Source organism: Lepisosteus oculatus, chromosome 6 (assembly GCF_040954835.1).
Source record: "Lepisosteus oculatus isolate fLepOcu1 chromosome 6, fLepOcu1.hap2, whole genome shotgun sequence".
Lineage (NCBI taxonomy): Eukaryota > Metazoa > Chordata > Actinopteri > Semionotiformes > Lepisosteidae > Lepisosteus > Lepisosteus oculatus.
This window is the reverse complement of record NC_090701.1, coordinates 10603871-10622528: the sequence shown is the minus strand read 5'-3', so window position 1 is coordinate 10622528 and position 18658 is coordinate 10603871. Positions and strand designations below refer to the sequence as shown.

The 18658-nt window shown below is 40.2% G+C and overlaps 1 protein-coding gene across 3 annotated transcripts; it reads left to right on the top strand.

Annotated features, from left to right (window-relative positions):
• Nucleotides 1-2472: 2472 nt before the first annotated feature.
• cox4i1l (cytochrome c oxidase subunit 4I1, like) lies at nucleotides 2473-17240 on the top strand. Of its 3 annotated transcripts, XM_006634444.3 has the most exons (6): nucleotides 3347-3457; nucleotides 5117-5210; nucleotides 7890-8057; nucleotides 11875-12006; nucleotides 16640-16801; nucleotides 17032-17240. In XM_006634444.3, exons 2-5 carry the CDS (start codon nucleotides 5117-5119, stop codon nucleotides 16771-16773), a joined length of 528 nt encoding a protein of 175 aa, XP_006634507.2. In that variant the 5' UTR covers nucleotides 3347-3457; the 3' UTR covers nucleotides 16774-16801; nucleotides 17032-17240. The 3 variants fall into 3 exon arrangements, with proteins under 3 accessions (XP_015210189.2, XP_006634507.2, XP_015210188.2); XM_015354703.2 differs by lacking the exons at nucleotides 3347-3457; nucleotides 17032-17240 and adding an exon at nucleotides 2473-2494 and having other exon boundaries at nucleotides 16640-16914; XM_015354702.2 differs by lacking the exon at nucleotides 17032-17240 and having other exon boundaries at nucleotides 16640-16914.
• Nucleotides 17241-18658: the final 1418 nt, after the last annotated feature.

The window sequence follows — 18658 nt, the reverse complement described above, 5'->3', positions numbered from 1 at the left end:
TCCCTTTCTACCTTCTGTATCTTGACAGGTACATGGATGTTTACTGTAGTTCAGTAAGTAAATCATGTTGTATGACAAGCTTTTATTTAGTAGGCTAACTATTTGAGCTGAGGCTAGAAAAGAACTCATGGGGCAGCTTAACTAACTTAACAGCTAAAAAAAGAAAATAAAAAACAAACGGGCGTAGTGGTGGCTCTGTGGCTAAGGATCTGCGCCCGTGGCTGGAAGGTTGCCGGTTCAAATCCCGCAGCCGGCAGAGGAATCCTACTCCGTTGGGCTCCTGAGCAAGGCCCTGAACCCCAACTGCTCCAGGGGCGCTGTACAATGGCAGACCCTGCGCTCTGACCCCAGGCTCTCTCCCCATCTGTGTGTCTGTGTGTCTCATGGAGAGCAAGCTGGGGTCTGCGAAAAGATAATTCCTAATGCAAGAAATTGTAAAGGGTTAATAAAGTGATGTTATTATTAACGGTTCACCCAGAAAAGACACTAATTTGACCTTTCCAGGTGTCATCTGTGCATGCCTGTGCTGTTGTGCTAGCAGAATATGAGTGGGCTCACCTGGCCGTACACATCTGGCTGATCAGAGCCAGTGCCAGATTTCCCTGCAGCTGCAACCCTGGAACCTGCTGTGCATCTGTGAGCTTGAAGTATATTCAGTCATCACTTCTGCAGCGATTCCCCTTCAGCCACTGTAGAGTTTGCATGTCCAGTACTAAATACCAAGCAGCATTACAGAGTAGGAGCAGAGCTCCCCCTCAGCCTCTGTGCCATACTGCAGCAATTGGCTAATCCAAATCGGGAGGCTAGAAAAAAAGGAGCTAATGAATATGACTGTGATCTTGGGAAATTGCACCTTCCTCCATCCTTTCTTAGCTTTAATTAGATCTACAGGTACAGGTTGTCATGTCTACATGCTTACAGCCATTTGGCATTCATCCATGGTGACGAACAGTTGCTGGCACACCAACTGAAGGAAAGAGCACTAGGATCAAATATGGGCAGCAGTAGTTTAGCATTGCTGGGGCCCTGGGTTCAGTTCTGCACCTGGGGTGTTTCTTGCGGGGAGTTTGGATGTTCTCCCTGTGTTCACCTGGATTTACTCCTGGTGCTCTGGTTTCCCATACTGGTAGCGTTCATACTGGTAGGTTGACTGGCTTCTGGGAAAATTGGTCCCGGTGCGAGTGTGTGTCTGTGTGTGTGTCCAGGGTGTATCCAGCCTTACTCCTCCTGTTTCTTGTCGGGATGGGCTCTGGCAACCCTGAATTGGACAGGGCAGTTAGAAAAGGAATGGATGAGTTGTATCGTTTGTCAAATGTAGTCCTAATCTGATCAGGTCTTGGAAAACAAGAAATGCTGCATTAGCAGAATGGTATAGTAGATCTGCGAGTCGAACATACATGCGTCACGACAGCCATCTCCCGTGTCTCTCAAAAGAACAAACTCAGAAAGGGCTTTGAATTCTATAAATTTAGTTTCTCCCTATAATAATTGGAAATAGTATAATAGGAAATTCAACAACATTGATAACACTTTATAAGAACCTTTCTTATACCTTTTTTAAAGGTTAATAAACCTTTAAATGTATTACATATGAAGCAACTTGGAGCAAATATGCTTGAGGTCACTATGAATTAAACATGGACAACCACTACACCAACACTTGTCTTCTCTTTTTTTTAACACTATATTTGATCTTCATGCCAGGCAGTAATTTCATCTAGCTGTGTAGAACAAAAATAGCTGAACCTCCAAGTCAAGCTTTCCCTACCTTTAGAATAGGTTCTACCTTAATTAAACCCCTAACTGCAAATGTAATCACAGGTGGTGTTTACCCAGGCCTCTTGTGTCACATCCGCAGAACATTTTAATAAAACATTTCTGTTTCCAGCTATTTAACCCTGGAAAGATTTCAAGGAAAGGTGACTAGAACAATACCCAGTCTCCTAGGAATGTCTTCCAAAGTCATGTTAATTGTCTGGTTTTGAGCAAAGGAGACTGGGAGAGGATTTGATTAATGTATTTAAAGCTGTTGACAAACGTCATCCGAAGGGCCAGTGTTCCATACAGAAGGCCAATGGACTGCATTCACAGCCCCTTGCCTGTGGTGCATGTGATTCCTCATTCCCAAGATTTCTGGGGAAACTGGTCTCCATTAGTACCCCTGGGTGCTCAGGCCCGGGCCATCAGTGACTGTTAAATCGTTCTTCCATCTCACAGGACAGCGACTTGTTTAAAGACTTTGTCCCCCGGCTAAGGGTGAAGAGGACATTTTGCTGCAAAGCACACACAGTGTACTGTAATAGCCTGGCAGCAGCTTGCGCATTGACTGCCAGCTGCCTGCCCTTGACTTTGAGCTGAGTGTGACCTGAAGCTGGGTGGCACAGGGCCGTTCTGGTATGTAGTACCTGGCTCTGGGCATGGAAAATATTTCCACCTCATGTGGTTTAACCTTGCAATTTTTTTTTTGCGCCCAGAAGATTGAACTCATTGAGAGGTACTGTACTGCGTGAATAAAGGGGTACGCCAGTTTAAGGCAGAAACAATGTTAACTTTTATGCAACCTGAGCTAATACGGTCGCTGAAATTAATTTATTACCGTGAAAAAAGCCGTAATCTTTCGGCGGCTACAGACAGAGAACAAACTGCAAGGCGGTGTCTTAATACTTAAGAATGGAAACCTACACCAAATAATACAGCTTTCTTTTGAAAATGTCCCAAAGGGTATAAAGCAGATAAACCACGAGTTATCAGAATGTATCTTAACAGCTTTTTTTTACTCCCTGGCGGAAACGGGCTTGCATAGGGCTGTCAGGTACTGCATCTTTTCTCTATAAAACTTATATATTCAAGTGTTTGGCACAAAGACATGGAGCACATTGCTGTAAACTCCGTTGAAACTATTAATTTCAACCTATTAATAGCGTTATAGACACATACTGTAGGTAATTCTGGATTTTAAATATACGTGGAGATTTGAAAAGTTCACTGTTGTTGATTCACCACTTTAAATTCCAAAAATAGTGCTGCACCTGCCGTAATTGTCACTTTAATAACTTTTAAATCAGGAGTCATTACTGAAATAATTTTCCACGCCGTTTAAACATATGGCATGAACAGGATTTCAGTCCGAAAGCGCTGAGCTGACTGTCTTCCAAAACCTGCATTTCGATAGCCTTGAATTTAAAAATCACTTGTTGAATTTCTACACCTGAACGCCACTTACTATATATTTATCACATCGTCCAGCCTCATTCAACTTCATTATAAGGCAGCAGCTGTAAAACCGCTCAGCGTTAAAGCCTCCTAGCTTCTCATTGGTTGTTCAGGCAGATGGTGACACCTGTTTTATTTATAATTAACTGGCCGCTACGCAATATTATAATAACTTTCCATAACCCGCTAGTAAAATAGCACGTAGTCAGCGCTCTGACTGCTAGAGCAGTGCTCAAGACCAAAGGTAAAATTATCTTTCTCTGATCATAATTGCAATTAGAAATCAGGCTGATTTAATACTCACTGGAAGGCAAATAGGCTTTATTGTACTAATTTCCACGAAGTCTACAAGAAAAGAGGTGTCGACACAATTAATACTAGAAATCTATATCGATCAAACATTTTATAAGAAAAAGGATTCCTTGAAGCCAAAACATATTATTTTAAAATTAACATTTAAATCTATTGGTCCAATTACTTACAATACTTCGCATGAATATATCGGGACCAATTTCGAGGCTGTCGTGCAGGAGCAAACTTTTTACCAGTACGAACTCAGAGTATATGCTCAGAGCAGAATGGTTTGTTTATTTGGGATTAAGTGATGATGCAATGACTACTATGCATTTTAAAGGAAGATATGCAGGACATTGAATATTCTCAATGAGCAGTGGCCTGTTTTTACATTTATTTATGTGCTACAATTCTCGCAATTTGCTGCTATCAAAGTCAATTTTCGTGCTCTTTTACATAGTCGTCAGGTATCACCTGGTTCTGATAAACATTTCTGCTTTCTGCCGCACAGTGAATCTGGATATAATACAGGGAAATTCCAGAATTGCCGTTGTTTTTGTCAAACCGCAATCGTCAGTATCTTTGCAGGGCTTTTACTGTATGTTGTTGAATTTTCGGATGAATCACGTCATTAAAAAGGGAGGTGTATTAATTTATTTGGCCTAGTTTTCAGGAACGTTGCTGCAGAATCCAAATTGATTTTTGTTGATTTTCAAAAGCAGTTGATTTACACTCCAGGAACTGTACTTAATTAAATAATCATGTGCTGTCTTGGCTGTTTCAGACCTTTCCAGCCAGTCTTATTTTAGTAACAGTTGTTGTATCCTGCTTGCTATGTGATAGCCATCGCGCTGTTTTAAAGAAACAAGTTCTTTAATTTATAATATTGTTATTCGATAGCGTTCTGCTGGAACTAGAATGCTGAGATATACCGTATATAAACCGTATATATACCGTATATGTACTGACATTGCGAGAGTCTGTTAGGGGGAAAGGTGGTGGTTGTGGGCATGGGATGTTTTTCTTTCTTAGACAGAAGAATGATCATGCTCTAAACGCACATATTTCAGACTCGCAATGTATTATGCAGATCTTCCATTTCGGCCGTCATCACCAGGGCGGCGGTTTCACACAATTGAATGCGATTTGTTTCGTTATTGTTATTGCCTGTTCTATAAATTTAACATCTCATCATCGCAGATTAGATAGCCTAAAGCAGAGGACAGTTTATTTTTTGTAGGAAACTTTAGATGTCAAGGAGTGGAAGCGCTGAAACTACATTTATCCTCTGGGGGGGAAACATGTGTAGGGTTCAAACTTTTTTGCTTCCTTCCTTGGCTTATAGAGTTCGGAGCTCTTGCATGCTTTTGTGGGTGAAATTGATTCTGGAGATTTGCCACGAACCGGCATGCCTTTTAACTCATGTTAAACTAACTTTTTACAAAGACCGTATGGGTTAGAAAGTGTTCCTGCATCTGGAGTCTGGGCAAGGAGCACTGATCTCAGCAGGCATGCTGTGGACAGGCATGAACACCATGGTTCTAGAATGGAATTGGAATGTGAATGACGTGAGGTGACTGGAGCGTTCTTGCCTGTTCTCCGTCCCTAGATGCTGTGCTCTTGGGCCGCGCTCCGTGGCCTTCAGCGATTTTCCTGGAGAGGTGTGGCCACCTCCAGCTGTGTACAGGCAGCCCATGGGAAAGGTAGGGATTGTCAACTTTCAATAGGCAGTCTTCTTCCAAGAGACGTTGAAAGAAAAAATAAGAAAACAAGGGCGAGATTTGGCACTTGCTCAAAACCCATCTCTGTAAAGATACGAGTCCATCAAGTCCTGTACTGTACGGTATATCGCTCTAAATTAATCGGCTTGCAAAGACATTGAACACAGATTTTGATTAATTTAGGAAGTTGTTCAGTTAGGTTGGGCAAACATATGTCCTTTGGAGACGTATGGGTGTTTGGATATTTATTTGAAATTATCTTAAAACTAATTAACTGACCACCTCACTCAAATCATCGCTCAAGTAATTGGTAGTTTCTGAGCGACGTACTGTATCAAACCACCGTGCTTTTTATTATTTTTGACCAAATCTCTTTCACTTTATATGTGGGGGAGCATGGATTTTAAAGAAACAATTGTGGGTCATGAGCATAAAAATGAATCCCAATTTTCTATATCAAGAAGTTTAAAGCTAAGCAGCCATATCGCCCTGTGACTCACAACTGACAACCCACTGAAGCTCAGCAGGCTTGAGCCTGGCAGTACCTGGATGGGAGACCTCCTGGGACAAAAGATTGCTGTTGGAAGAAGTGGTAGGGGGGTGCTCACCCAGCAGTCTGTGTGGGTCTTAATGCTCCAATATACTGATGGGGACACTGTACTGTAAAAAGGTGCTGTCCTTCAGATGAGACGTGAAACCAAGGTCCTGACTCTCTATGGTCATTAAAATGGTGTTTCTTGAACAGAGCAGGGGTGTTACCCTGGTGTCCTGCCCAAATTTCCCATTGGCCTTTACCAATCATGGCCTCCTAATAATCCCCATCTATAATTGGGCTTCATCACTCTGTTCTCCTTCTCACTGAGAGCTGGTGTGTGGTGAGTGTACTGGCGCACTATGGCTGCCGTCACATCATCCAGGTGGGGCTACACACCGGTGGTGGTGGAGGAGAGTCCCCATTACCTGTAAAGCGCTTTGAGTGGAGTGTCCAGAATTATAATTAAGATTCACCCAAAACAAATTTGGCAAATAGCAGGTTTAAGTACAATTATTTCGGTTATATCCTCAGTTACATCAAAAAGATGTTAATGTAAAAATGTATTGATCTTTTAAAACCATGTGAAATAATAATGTGGCAGTTTCCACTGTTGGGTTACAGAATGCTTGTCTTCAATTTAGTATTCTCTAGGATTTAGACAAAGATTTACATATCAAAGGGATATAAGGTAGTTGGTAAATGCTCATAGGGATTCTGGTTAAGTCCTCTGTTTCTCTTTGGGATCAATTCAATAACTTGATGGGGTTTTTTCTGACAAAGAGCAAAGACGCAATATACACTGTTTAATTTCTGTGAAAAAAACATTTAAGTCTTTGAAATGGCAAAGGTGTACCCGGATCAAAGCGATTCAAATGGCAGCATTACGTTGATATTTCTCTTAAACGTATTTATTTTGCAGGCTACCTAAACGAGTGTGACTCACATAATTGCAGATTTACACAACAGACAACCTAATACGGCAAAGTCAGAAGTAAATCACAAACTTCCAGTCTATCGGTATAAATAATCGCATGCAGAAGCAGAAAGGTGGGGGTGGTTGTCCCTGGGCTAATTACAATGCAGGTTTTGAGAGAGGGATAAGTCAACAGTGTAAAGTGCAATACAGATAAGTGTGTATGCAGGGGACATAGTGTGTAGTGCAAAAAATGGAACAAGTACTGTCAGGAAAAAAAGAGGGGCTATTCATTCCAACTGTGGGGTTGCCTTTGTGCAGCTGCTTTATTTAGAAACAATGACTGTGGATGTAGAGGTTAAGTGGGGGGTGGCTGGCCTTCCAAGAACTGTAGAGGGAGAGGTGGGGTGTATAGAAGGACAGAGTTTAGATGCAGCGGAGCAGGAGAGTGAATAAACATCTGAGTTCTGAATCGGATGCAAGCAGCAATAGAGGAGCCAATGAAGAGAGCAGAACAGTGGGGTCATGATGAGGGAACAGGGTGCGCAGCCGAGCTTTGGATGAGCTGGATTGGACAACTGGCAGAATCCTGGAGTTACACTAATTGAGCGTTGAAGTGTTGCAGGTGGAACAGGAGCTTTACATGTAAGAGCAATAAAGTGCCTATTGGTAATCGGAAGTCCTACTTGCAGTTCCTCCCGGTTGATGATTCGAAAATCATGTGTCGGCTAGCAGCCATGTCGCCCTGTAACACAACTGACAACTGGCAACCCACTGAAGCTCAGCAGGTGTGAGCCTGCTCAGTACCTGGATGGGAGACCTCCTGGGAAAAACTAAGGTTGCTGCTGGAAGAGGTGTTAGTGGGGCCAGCAGGGGGCGCTCACCCTGCGGTCTGTGTGAGTTCAAATGTCCCAATACAGTGACGGGGACACTGTACTGTAAAAAGGCTCTGTCCTTCAGATGAAATGTAAACCTGACGTCCTGTCTGTGATCATTAAAAATCCCAGGGCATTTCTTACCCTGGCGTCCTGGCCAAATTGCCATTGGCCTTTACCAATCATGGCCTCCTACTAATCCCCATGTATGAATTGGCTTCATCACTCTGTTCTCCTCTTGATGTAAAACCCATACCTGTATGGGAAATGCAGACAAACTCTCTTTATCTGAAAGTCATTAAGAAATTCATGCTTTTGTTTCCCGTTTTCCGATCCAGATGTCACCACCCCTGTCCTTGACTGTACCCAGCCTCAGTACAACAACCGCCTTGACACTCCCTTGCCAGATGTCCCCTTCGTCCGGACGCTCAACGTGGAGCAGAAGAAACTCAAGGAGAAAGAGAAGGGGCCGTGGACCCAACTCACCAAAGAAGAGAAGCTTGCATGTACAGTAAACAGTCTTCTGCTTTTTTTACTTTTCTACTGGCTCGTCCACATGAGACCTCCTTGAGCTTAGCTCTCGCAACGTCTATCTTCTCAGTATAGACTGTGATCAGCCTCTGATGGGGAAAGATGGCAAAGGGCCTTTTTGCATTGGTCATCACTAATTGTGCCACTGCGGTGCATGAGATTAATTTGAATTTGACTTAATATTGGTAACGAATTAAGCATATGTTTCTAAAACATTCTCAGTTTCATTTAATTGAATAAGAGGTGTAGCTACAGTGTAGGTCACCGGAAAATCTGGCAACTTTAGTGAATTGGTCTTGGTTCAGGAAGATGGGATGGACTCAAATGGAGGTGGGGGGTGAGAATCACTGCCTGACCCCACAAAAAAAGTGGAAAGACTGACTATGTAACAGGGTATCTTGGTGAAAGCCCCCATCTTTTGATCTTGAGCAGAACCATGTGTTTTTAAATTTGCTGAACTGGATTATGATGCATTAAGTTGTTTTGGATGTGTACCACTGCTCCTGAAGGCTGAAGACTTTTACTATTTGCACAGAATAAGTCCTTAAATAGCTGTTTGTTGCTCCATATGGGGAAACTGACACATTTTCATTATTAATGGAGGAGAGATGGACATGTATTCGTTGCTTACTAGGTAACATGCTTTATTTCTGAAACCTCAGACTGGCGTTTCTGGGCCATTGTAAGTTTCTTAGCCTGCAGAATCCTTTGAAGGATTGGAATCTTCATAGCAAATACTTTATACTCCACATCTAAAAATGCTGTACAATGCACAACAAATTGTACATAGTACAACTTTTAGTGAAATATGTAATTTTACAATCCCCTTACCACAGTAGTTTAGTGAGATAGGGTGGGGAAAAAAAGGGATACTCTGAAAGATAGATTAAATGCTCTCAAACAGAAAAATGTCTACAGTTATTAAATTTACAAGGCTAGCGTATTCAAAAAGTGATGATCGTAATTCATACGGAAACCATCTTAATTCTTAATTTTTTTTCTGTCGTAACTTTTCATGGTGAAATGGTCCAATTCATAGATTGCCGGAAAAAGATACCCAGTGTAGATACACCAACTTGCCACATGGTGGCAATATTATACCGCTAGACTAAAATAAAGGAAACATTAACTTCATGAAGACTTCTAGTTTTTGCAATTTCTGCCAAAGGTAAATTTAAATAAATTGCTAAGAATTAGTCATTTTTACAAGTAAATGTTTTATACTTACATGAGTGTCTAAAATGTGGGTTGGAATATGTTTTATTAATAAGAAAATTACATAAGCCTTTGTCGAGTGACATTTCCACTTAGCAAAAGTGCGACGGATTAAAATCCTTAGCAACATGTTCCATTCTGTACAGCTGCAGTGTGGGTTTTGTCTTACTAATTGCAATATGTTTTTTGACTCAAGTTTGTTTTTTCAGTACTGGCAAAAAATCTCCTTGCCTTTCCAAGGTGTACTACAACCTCTAACAATGTTCAGATAAGGTTTGTCAGTTGAAATTACACCAGTGACCTCAAAACAATTTTTCCAGCTCCCCTCTCTGGATTTCTGCCCATCATTAACATCCAGAAGGTATTCTATTACCGTACTATCACAACAGTTTATTATGAGCTGCCTATTGCTCATCCTCTGGAATCTCTCTGTGTATGAACACTGAGCAAAAAGTGTCTGTTCCTTCTGATGGTGATAATTCTCCAAGGCGATTCCATAAACGAAGGGAACAATGGTATTTTCTTACACCTAAACCATCCTTTGTAATGTCATATGTGTATGTAGTTAATGTAGCATCTTAACAAAGGGACACAATTCCAGCAGGAATTCATTTGATGTATTAAATACCTAATTGTGTTTCTCATTGTCATCTTGAAATACCGCTGCTTTCCAGCACTGAACACGGTGTCCTTTCTTTGTATTCTGATTCTTCTGCATCATTACCACATGTCTGGAGCCCAAATAGAAATAATTAGAATCGGCATCTTGTCAGGTATGTGATGTCATACTCAGTGTGCATTTAAGCCAAACCAAGACTGACTCCAGGTACTGCAGGCTTCTGTACATCGCCATTAAAAACAATACATTGAATTTGATTTATGAAAATAAAATTGGAGCAACTTAAATATTTTCCAAATTTATTTAAAAAGGAGCCAAATTCTTATCCCATAAATATCTGTAATATTTTACATTTGGAGGAACAAAATGGAGGGAGGGGGGGGGGAGTCTTCTCAAAGTGAAGTCTTTTCAAAAGGGATTTTCTGCTCGGCCGACAGGGAGATGGATATGGCCAATACATTTTAAATTTACTAAGCTGGGAGCTTGAAGCCTTTTCGTTTGAAAGACAGACTGCGTTAAGAACCTGTTGCTCATAAATATTGTATCGTGCGGAACAAAGCCAAAACGGAGCGAACCGTGGAAGAGGTAGAAGCACAATCGGTGGAAAAAGAAGCTGTCCAAACAAACATCACTCTCCTCTCGTTACTTCCTGTGCAGCAGTCCTCTTCAGCATGGTCTATTTTTACTCTCTCAATGGACTTCTGTCAGTGCTTCACCTGCCCACTACTGCAAACATTATAATGCACAGTCTTGTGCAGATTTCTCCATTAAGAACTCCTAAGACACTTCATTTAAGAGAAAAATCTTAAAACACTAATATACAGCATAAACCAATAATGCTCTCATCTCAAAAAGTCCCAAATTGGCATGCTGGATTTCAGTCCTGTATATTCCATTCTTCTTTGTGGTAAGAAGATAGTCATTTTTTCAGGCTTATAATGGGAAATGAAAGAAATATCTGATGTACTCTATGCTTGGATATACTGTAATGCAATACAATTGTAAAATATAAGAGGGGAAAAAATGTTTTACCATAATTTCATTATTGTGCTCGGAGCAGTATACTGAATCATTAGATCTGGGTGTGTAATTTTCTTTAATGGATATAATAGTATCTTAGTTGGATATAATAGCTTCTTTAATTAATGTAAAAGTAATTTTAAAAATGGGCATACTGTTTTTTATACCTTCTTGAGGTACACGTGGCTATATGTTTTGCATTTGCAATGAAAACATTCCCATTCTCCAAATTCGCCAAATTCGTATACCAATTTAGCTTTTAAGATTTCCCTTTGGTTCTCAAATTATGTTTTGAGCCTGCACCCCTTATCAAAACAATGTTGAATTGTTATAATTGGGGTATTTGATGATTTACCTTCTAAAATGGCAGATTTGACAAAACCAAAAAGGAACATATCCAATCTGAGCCAGAGGTTAAAAGCAGATACGAATCACAATTAAAAAAAAAAAAAAAAAAATCTGTGAGTTTAGTAAAAAAGCCTGCTTTTTTTTTTTACTAATTTGTTACATTCCCATCCAGTTTAGCCCAACTACTGTAATTGTTACAAGACCACTGTCTGTCAGTGACTCCTGAGCCTTTTTGGAATAGAAAGAGACAGACCTCCTTCTCTGACATGTCCACCTGTGGTGTCATTTATCGTTGCGCGCCTGCAGGCACCCGGACAGTCACGGAAGCTATGACCCAGGCTGGAACTCGTACTGTCCAGAAATAGTCTCGGGCTCCAGGCAGATCTCCTTCACCGGTCAGGTTACCGAGGTCTCCTGGGGTATCCCCTCCGGTTCTTGGACATCCTGTCTTCCTTCTTTTTCTGTCACTCCACAATGGGTTGAGTCAGAAACTTGGCCATTCAGCTTCTAGATTAGGGTGTTCTTCCCATTTCCAACATGGCATTTTTACCATTCAGAGTGAGTTTTACAATTCCCTGCGATTTCCACAGTGTATCGGCTGACCCACGAGCTGACCTTTGCCGAGATGAAGAGGAGCTCGAATGAGTGGAAGACGGTGGTTGGTGGAATTTTCTTCTTCGTTGGAATAACCGGGATCATTATCTGGTGGCAACGTCATCATGGTTTGTTTCTCTCTCCTTCTGCTCTTACGGTGTTGTTCATTGTGCCTCTGTGACTGCTGTTCTTGAGCTCATTAGCTTCATTTTTTTAGTTTCATTACTTAGTTCATTATAAAAAGGATGCCCGTTAAAAAAAAAAAGTGATTTCCAATCATATGCTTCTAATTCTTCCCAGAAACTACTTTTTATCGTCAAAGATAAAATGAGAAATTCAGTTATTTTTACCATTCAAACTCTTAGCATAGAAGGTTTATCAGGTGTTTCCAGGAGATGGCCTCACTTTTGATGTGTTTATGTATAATTAACACATGTATATAGTTATTGTTTATGCTGGTGAATCAGCAGGGACTCTGTTAAGGTTGATAAATCAGTGCATTTTTCCCCACCCACAGCATAAACCAATATCAGCTTTAACTCTCTCTCAACCTTTGTTACTAAAGGTTTTGCAAACTAGATCCATACCATAATAATTGGACACATTGAGATAAAAGATAAGAGGCTTACATTAAGGCTGAGATTTAGCATGACTCAGCTGTTAATTTGATCATTTTAATTACCACATGGTAATAGTGTAATATAATACCTCTATATGACTTGAATCCAAAGTAGTCTTCATTTATTATAGCCTTTATTGTTAACAGTTTCCCAGATCTTAAATACCTTGTTCTGTGATTTGTACAAAATTCCTAAAATGTGAATCATTGGTGGAACAACTCCCATCCGCTCCCTTCATCAGGAAATCAAGTGATGTAATCAGGTGTGTGCCAGTAATGAACGCATTGTATACCTTTAAAGGTTTTCACTGAGTTTGCAGTTAATATCCCAGTTTAGAAAGTGCTTTTTAATGCATTTTGACAGAACCCAGAAGCAGCCTTAACTATACTGCCTTTTAATGTTACCACTGGGAACAGAAAATCAGCTAAAATCAAAATGCTTATTTTACATGTTCATTCAGTCCAAATTGATGGCCTCTTCAGAAGTGTTGCATCGCAAAAGATGTCTTTTTAGAACTGGTTCATTTTACGTGAGGTGACAATGTGCAGATAACTTTTAGAGAACCCTGTTTGGAAAAACCTAAATGCTACAGTGTAACAGCGATCATCACTGCCTGCTGTTTCCTTGCCTCCCAGTGTCATTCAGGCAGCACTGGTATATGTCAGTGTGGCACTATTTTGAAATCATCTCTTGGTTGCCCCTGATCACTGGATATGGCCCATGGCGATACTGTATGATGACATGGACAGTCCTTTAACACAAATGCAGAATATCTCCTTTTGCCAGTCAGGTCAGCAGTAGGAGCAAACTTAGGACTAAAGGTGCCAAAGACCTCTAACAGTCCTACAGTATCTCCTAGTTTCTAGTCTTAGGCATACCTGTATGCCAAACTACGGTTCCACAGTTTCATTAGAAATTTTGCACAGAAGATCGTTTTTGCTTTCTTTTGAGTAAATAATGAAACAAATTAGCTAACACGCCATTCACTTCGAACAAAGAGTTACCTCACTAGTTAATTTGGCAATCAGTTTGGGGAAGAGGACTGTGTGGGATTACTAAACAGCCAGCGTCAAGATGATTACACAGCTTTGTTAACTGCTGCGCTTTGAACAGCGTGACTGCTTTTCAGATCCTCTTGTATCGAAGATAGAAGAAACCTAATTTTCATAATGCCTTTTTTTTCTTCCTTGAAACATCCTTGAGAGCCTGTGTTGGGCCTCGGCTGATTTGTATATAAAAAAAAATAAGCTTGCTATAGAAACATACAGACAAACAGGACTAATTTTCAAGTGAAATATCTCAAACAATGTTGGAATATACACAGAAACTAATCCAAAGATTCCATCTATTTGGAATATTTAAAAGTCAGCTGGACACTTTAATATTGTGTTATATTATATATTAGACTGTAATGTAGAATTTTGAACAATAAAACTGTTCTCGCTCTGGTTAGTATCAACACAACAACAAACAGCCATTCCAATTGGACACATTTGGAGGATAAAGATGTTCTTGAGCTACTCTGCATTATAGGCTTACCGGTATAACAGTGTGTTGTCACCAATTATTTTTCTGCCTCAGTTGGCAGTGCACATCCCTGCCCTGTCATAAGAGAACCTAGCAACAGGTACTGTAAATATGCTTCTTCTGTGAGACATGTAGACGTGTGCTGTCAGGCCCCTTGCTTCTGTGCTCTCTGAGGTTACAGGCTGGAACAAAAGGAGCTCTCTGTCAAGTCCGTGAAACCTCACTTGCTTAAACAGGGGTGCAGATTGCAGGATGAGGCTGCACATCATGATGAACTCTCTTTGCTCCTATTTCAATTATTTTTGGTTTCTTGTTATCTAATAACTCATGAATGTGCAGCAACGTTTGGTCTAGCTCGGTAAAAAAAAGGTTTCTGTTTTCTTGATTCGCTCACTGTTGATCACATACTGTAGGAAGCATAACGCTTTGTGAAGACGTGGACTGGAAGTGAAAACTGTTATTTGCAAAGACGAAAAACTCCCTTCAATCTTCTGTAATCGGGGAATTTCCCATAATATCAAACTCATGTCTGGACCTGAAAAGGGAAAAAAAAAAAATGTTGTGTAGCTTTGGGCTACATTAGCTCCAGATCCATCTCATTACAGTAACAAAAGCTGGCTTTTTTTAACTTAGTTAGACTTTCAGTATGACTTGAGCGTTCACACTGCTGGAAGTAAAACTTTAACCTCTGAGCGGCTGCCTTAAAAGCAACAGGTTCCATTTTAAGTTTCTACTCTGCATCTAATTACCCCCAAAACAAAATGGAGAGAATAAAGTGTTCAGCATCTGAATACTGTCTCATTATTTCAGCAGTCCAGGCCTGCAATGTTTGAAATGTAAAGCACTTTTGGAGGAATTTGTTGTGGCGTAACAATACAATGTTGTGGTAGGCCTGAGTTGGTTAAAAAGCCTTCTTTTTCATAGTACATTCACATAAAGTATTACACGTTTTGTAAGTTATGCTTAAATTCTTTTGTCACCTGACATAGGTGTGTTTCACATGGCTGAGCTGCTATTCCTGGTATGATTGACATCATTAACATGCTAACACCTGGTCTGCTTAACAATAACAACTGCATATAAAGTAATCAATCAAGATGGAATAAAGGTTATAAACCATGGTCAGCACCCCCTTAGTCCTATAGCACTGTATGTGGCGTATACTTGACAGAATGTCTGAAATAAAGATTGAACATTTCCATATATTCAATAGAAATGAAGACACACTGTATGTGTACAGTATAGTGCTGGGATATTTGCTGAACTTGTCATTTCCTTTCCCACTATTAACACACAAATCATAGGCTAACGTGAAGTTATTGTTACCAGGGTTTTTAGTAGTGGCACAAGCTATTCTTTCCCTCCATTTTCAACACACTTTATCAAGTATAGGGTAGCAGGGGAGCCAGAGCCTATCCTGGCAAGCAATGGGCACAAAGCAGGGTATATCCTGGGCAGGACAACAGTCCATTACAGGGCACACACAGACACACACACTCATACCAGGGCTAATTTTCTTTGAAGCCAGTTAACCTACCAGTACCAGTCTTTGAACTGTGGGAGGAAACTGGAGCACCTGGAGGAAACCCACACAAACATGGGGAGAGCACAATGTTCATGTTGTAACCTCTGCACAAACCCGCACAGCGATCAGGTTTACTGTCCGTTTTTGTTTCTAACTCGGGTGTGAGTGGAATTCAGAAAATTCGTCGCTCCGTTTCTTTGTGTCTGTTAGCGTGGCAGTTATGATAACAGAAGCTGGTTTGCTGGGAACAGTTGCACAATTAACCGCCTTTAGAGGATGCAGGACAGCAGTTAACTATTTCACACCAACCAGCAAGCGAGAGGCACCAGATGGGAGGAGAACTGTGGGGAATTATCGGTAGAAAGATCAGTTTATCAAAGCAGGAAGAAATGCTGGTAGGTGATACGATTTACAGTTGCAGATTAGCTGCAGCAGGGTTATTAACGATGTGCAGTATCAGTTTTTTTTAATATACTAAATATCTGCAGTACCCAAGTTAGTTTAAAGACATGCTCATCCTAGCAAATGGCATTTAAAGTCTTTTAATGACTCTTATCTGTGTCTCTACTGTGAATTAACCTTTATGTGTAATAGAGGATTACAGGATACAGTACATAGTATGCTGGATATTTGAGCCCCAAAGCATTACTAAAGGGTAACTTTGTTTTATTGTCAAGTAGTGGCACCAAAAAACAGCTGATTGGTTCAGCTGTTTTGTATGTGAGGCGTGCACAGGCCAACTCTCTCTCGCAATGTAAAATAGTCTTCAGTTCACTCCAACTCCAAAACAGGAGGTATTTTAGCCTGAGCAGAACAAGTCAAATCAGATTGCCTAGGCAGAACTAAAGAGCTTTCTTGTTTTCTTTAAGCATCTTTAAGAGTCTGGAGTTATTCTTTTGAAGCAAGCAGCTTTTAGCATTGTGGACACAACAGGCCCTTTTGTCTGTAGAAAATCGACTTGCGAATCCATGCTTTGCAAGAAAAAAAATAAAAATGCAGGTGACGTGACATTGCCTGTACATGTGACGTCGCGCATCTAATGACTGTTGATAAACTGTACAGAGAGCTTTGATTTTTCATTTCTTGCAGTGTTTGGCGATGCCCCGCATACTCTGTCAGAAGAATGGATGGCCATGCAGTCCAAACGAATGATTGACATGAGGGTGAATCCGGTCTCTGGTTTCTCTTCTCACTGGGATTATGAGAAAAAACAATGGAAATAATAAGCATCCCAGGCCCAGCTTTATTCAGGTAATAGCTGGATAAGGAAGTATCATTTTTATAGCACAGTGCATTAAAACTATCTTCCCAGTCTCGATTGGCCATGTTCCTGGCATTCACACAATAAAATAAAAACTTTCAAACCGGTGTTATATTTTAAAAGTATGAATGATACCACCGAGATATGTGCAAATACCAGTGCTATCTGAATGAATGACGAGTTAACACAAATGTATTTCTTTTTTTAATTTACTTATCAGTTTATTTAGTAAAACGAAGAGATACAAGATGGAAACAAACCTGTGGAATATCGACAAAGCACTGCAAGTCTATCAGTTACTGAAGCATCAGCTATTCCACTTCTCAAAATGCCATTCTTCATCTGAATTCTACGCTTTAAATACGTACAGTTCACCACATTCAGATTAAACAGTAAAAATAAAATATATATATATAACACTTACTCAAATGCTATGAAGTGCTGTTTGGGTCTTTATTATAATCCCTGGAAACAGAATTCAGTCCACCCCAAGGTGTGATCAAATATTTACAAATCTTGTTTTAACAAACACAAACAGGATCTTTACAGGAAATACATCTCTCTTAAAGCTGAGCAAAAAGTGTCTCGTACGTTACAAAATCAACAATTGCTTCATTTTTTTGTTGCTGTTTTCTAAATGATTTTGGTAACAACATATACAGAGCCACTTGTTTTGTGTGTATAAATCCATGCTGTACCAATTTCGTTTTTTTCAAAGTAGAACTGACCACAAAATAATCCATTGTAATGACTGCAGCCAAGACAGTTAAAGCTATACGGGCAGATTTGCTCAGATTCTGTATATTGTTAAATACACTGACGCCTTTGTACAAAATAATATTCATATGGATAAGAATTAAAATTGAAAAGAATTGTGTTTTTAATACTAAGAAGCTATTACTTTTATTGGCTGTGATGGCCAATATCTGAAAAAAAAATCAATCAATTTTTTAGTCCAACATTTTCATTTTAGTCTTATAGAATGGGGGGAGCCTGGTCAGTACCTGGATGGGAGACCTCCTGGGAAAAACTAAGGTTGCCGCTGGAAGAGGTTTTAGTGGGGCCAGTAGGGGGTGCTCACCCTGCAGTCTGTGTGGGTCCTAATTCCCCAGTATAGTGACGGGGACACTATACTATAAAAAGGCTCCATCCTTCGGATGGGATCTAAAACTCATTAAAAATCCCTCAGCAAATGCAGCAAATCGTCACTGCTATTGCCCTCTCATAAAATGGACATCAGAACAAGAGAGGGATTGATTTCTCATGCAAATCTTGGACATTCTCTTTTTCCTACGCATCATTATAGCAAACCAGGGCTCTTTTGGGGGAAAAAAAAGAAAACCGTCCCTCACTTTCAGTCCTCTCATTCATCATTTGTGGTTTCGAAACCTAAAAAGTAAGCATGTGCTCTAAAGGAAGGGTATAAACAAATGTGTGAGAATCTGGAGAGCTTCCCAAAAGGAAAGGAAGTAATGAATTACTGACTGAAGTCTATAATTTTACATTGTTCCACCAGTATACAACAAGGGAGCCAAAGTGACTAAAATGTAAATCACATTGAAGATTGTTCTTAATCCACACTGGCAGTGCTCCCATTGTATGAATGTCACAAGATCTTTTATTTTTGCTCAGATTGCGAAACATCACTGCAGCATTTAAAACTGCAATTACATGACAATACAGATGGGGCGAGCCAGCATAGTGAATCACATGTGGGTTTAAGACTTGGAGAGCTTTGGGAACAGGAGTCTTCTGGTGAAGTGAAGCGACCCTTTTGTATTGTAATCAAGCAGGCTTATGAATACATCTCTTAATCCAACAGATTTTTTTTTTAATTCAGTATTCGT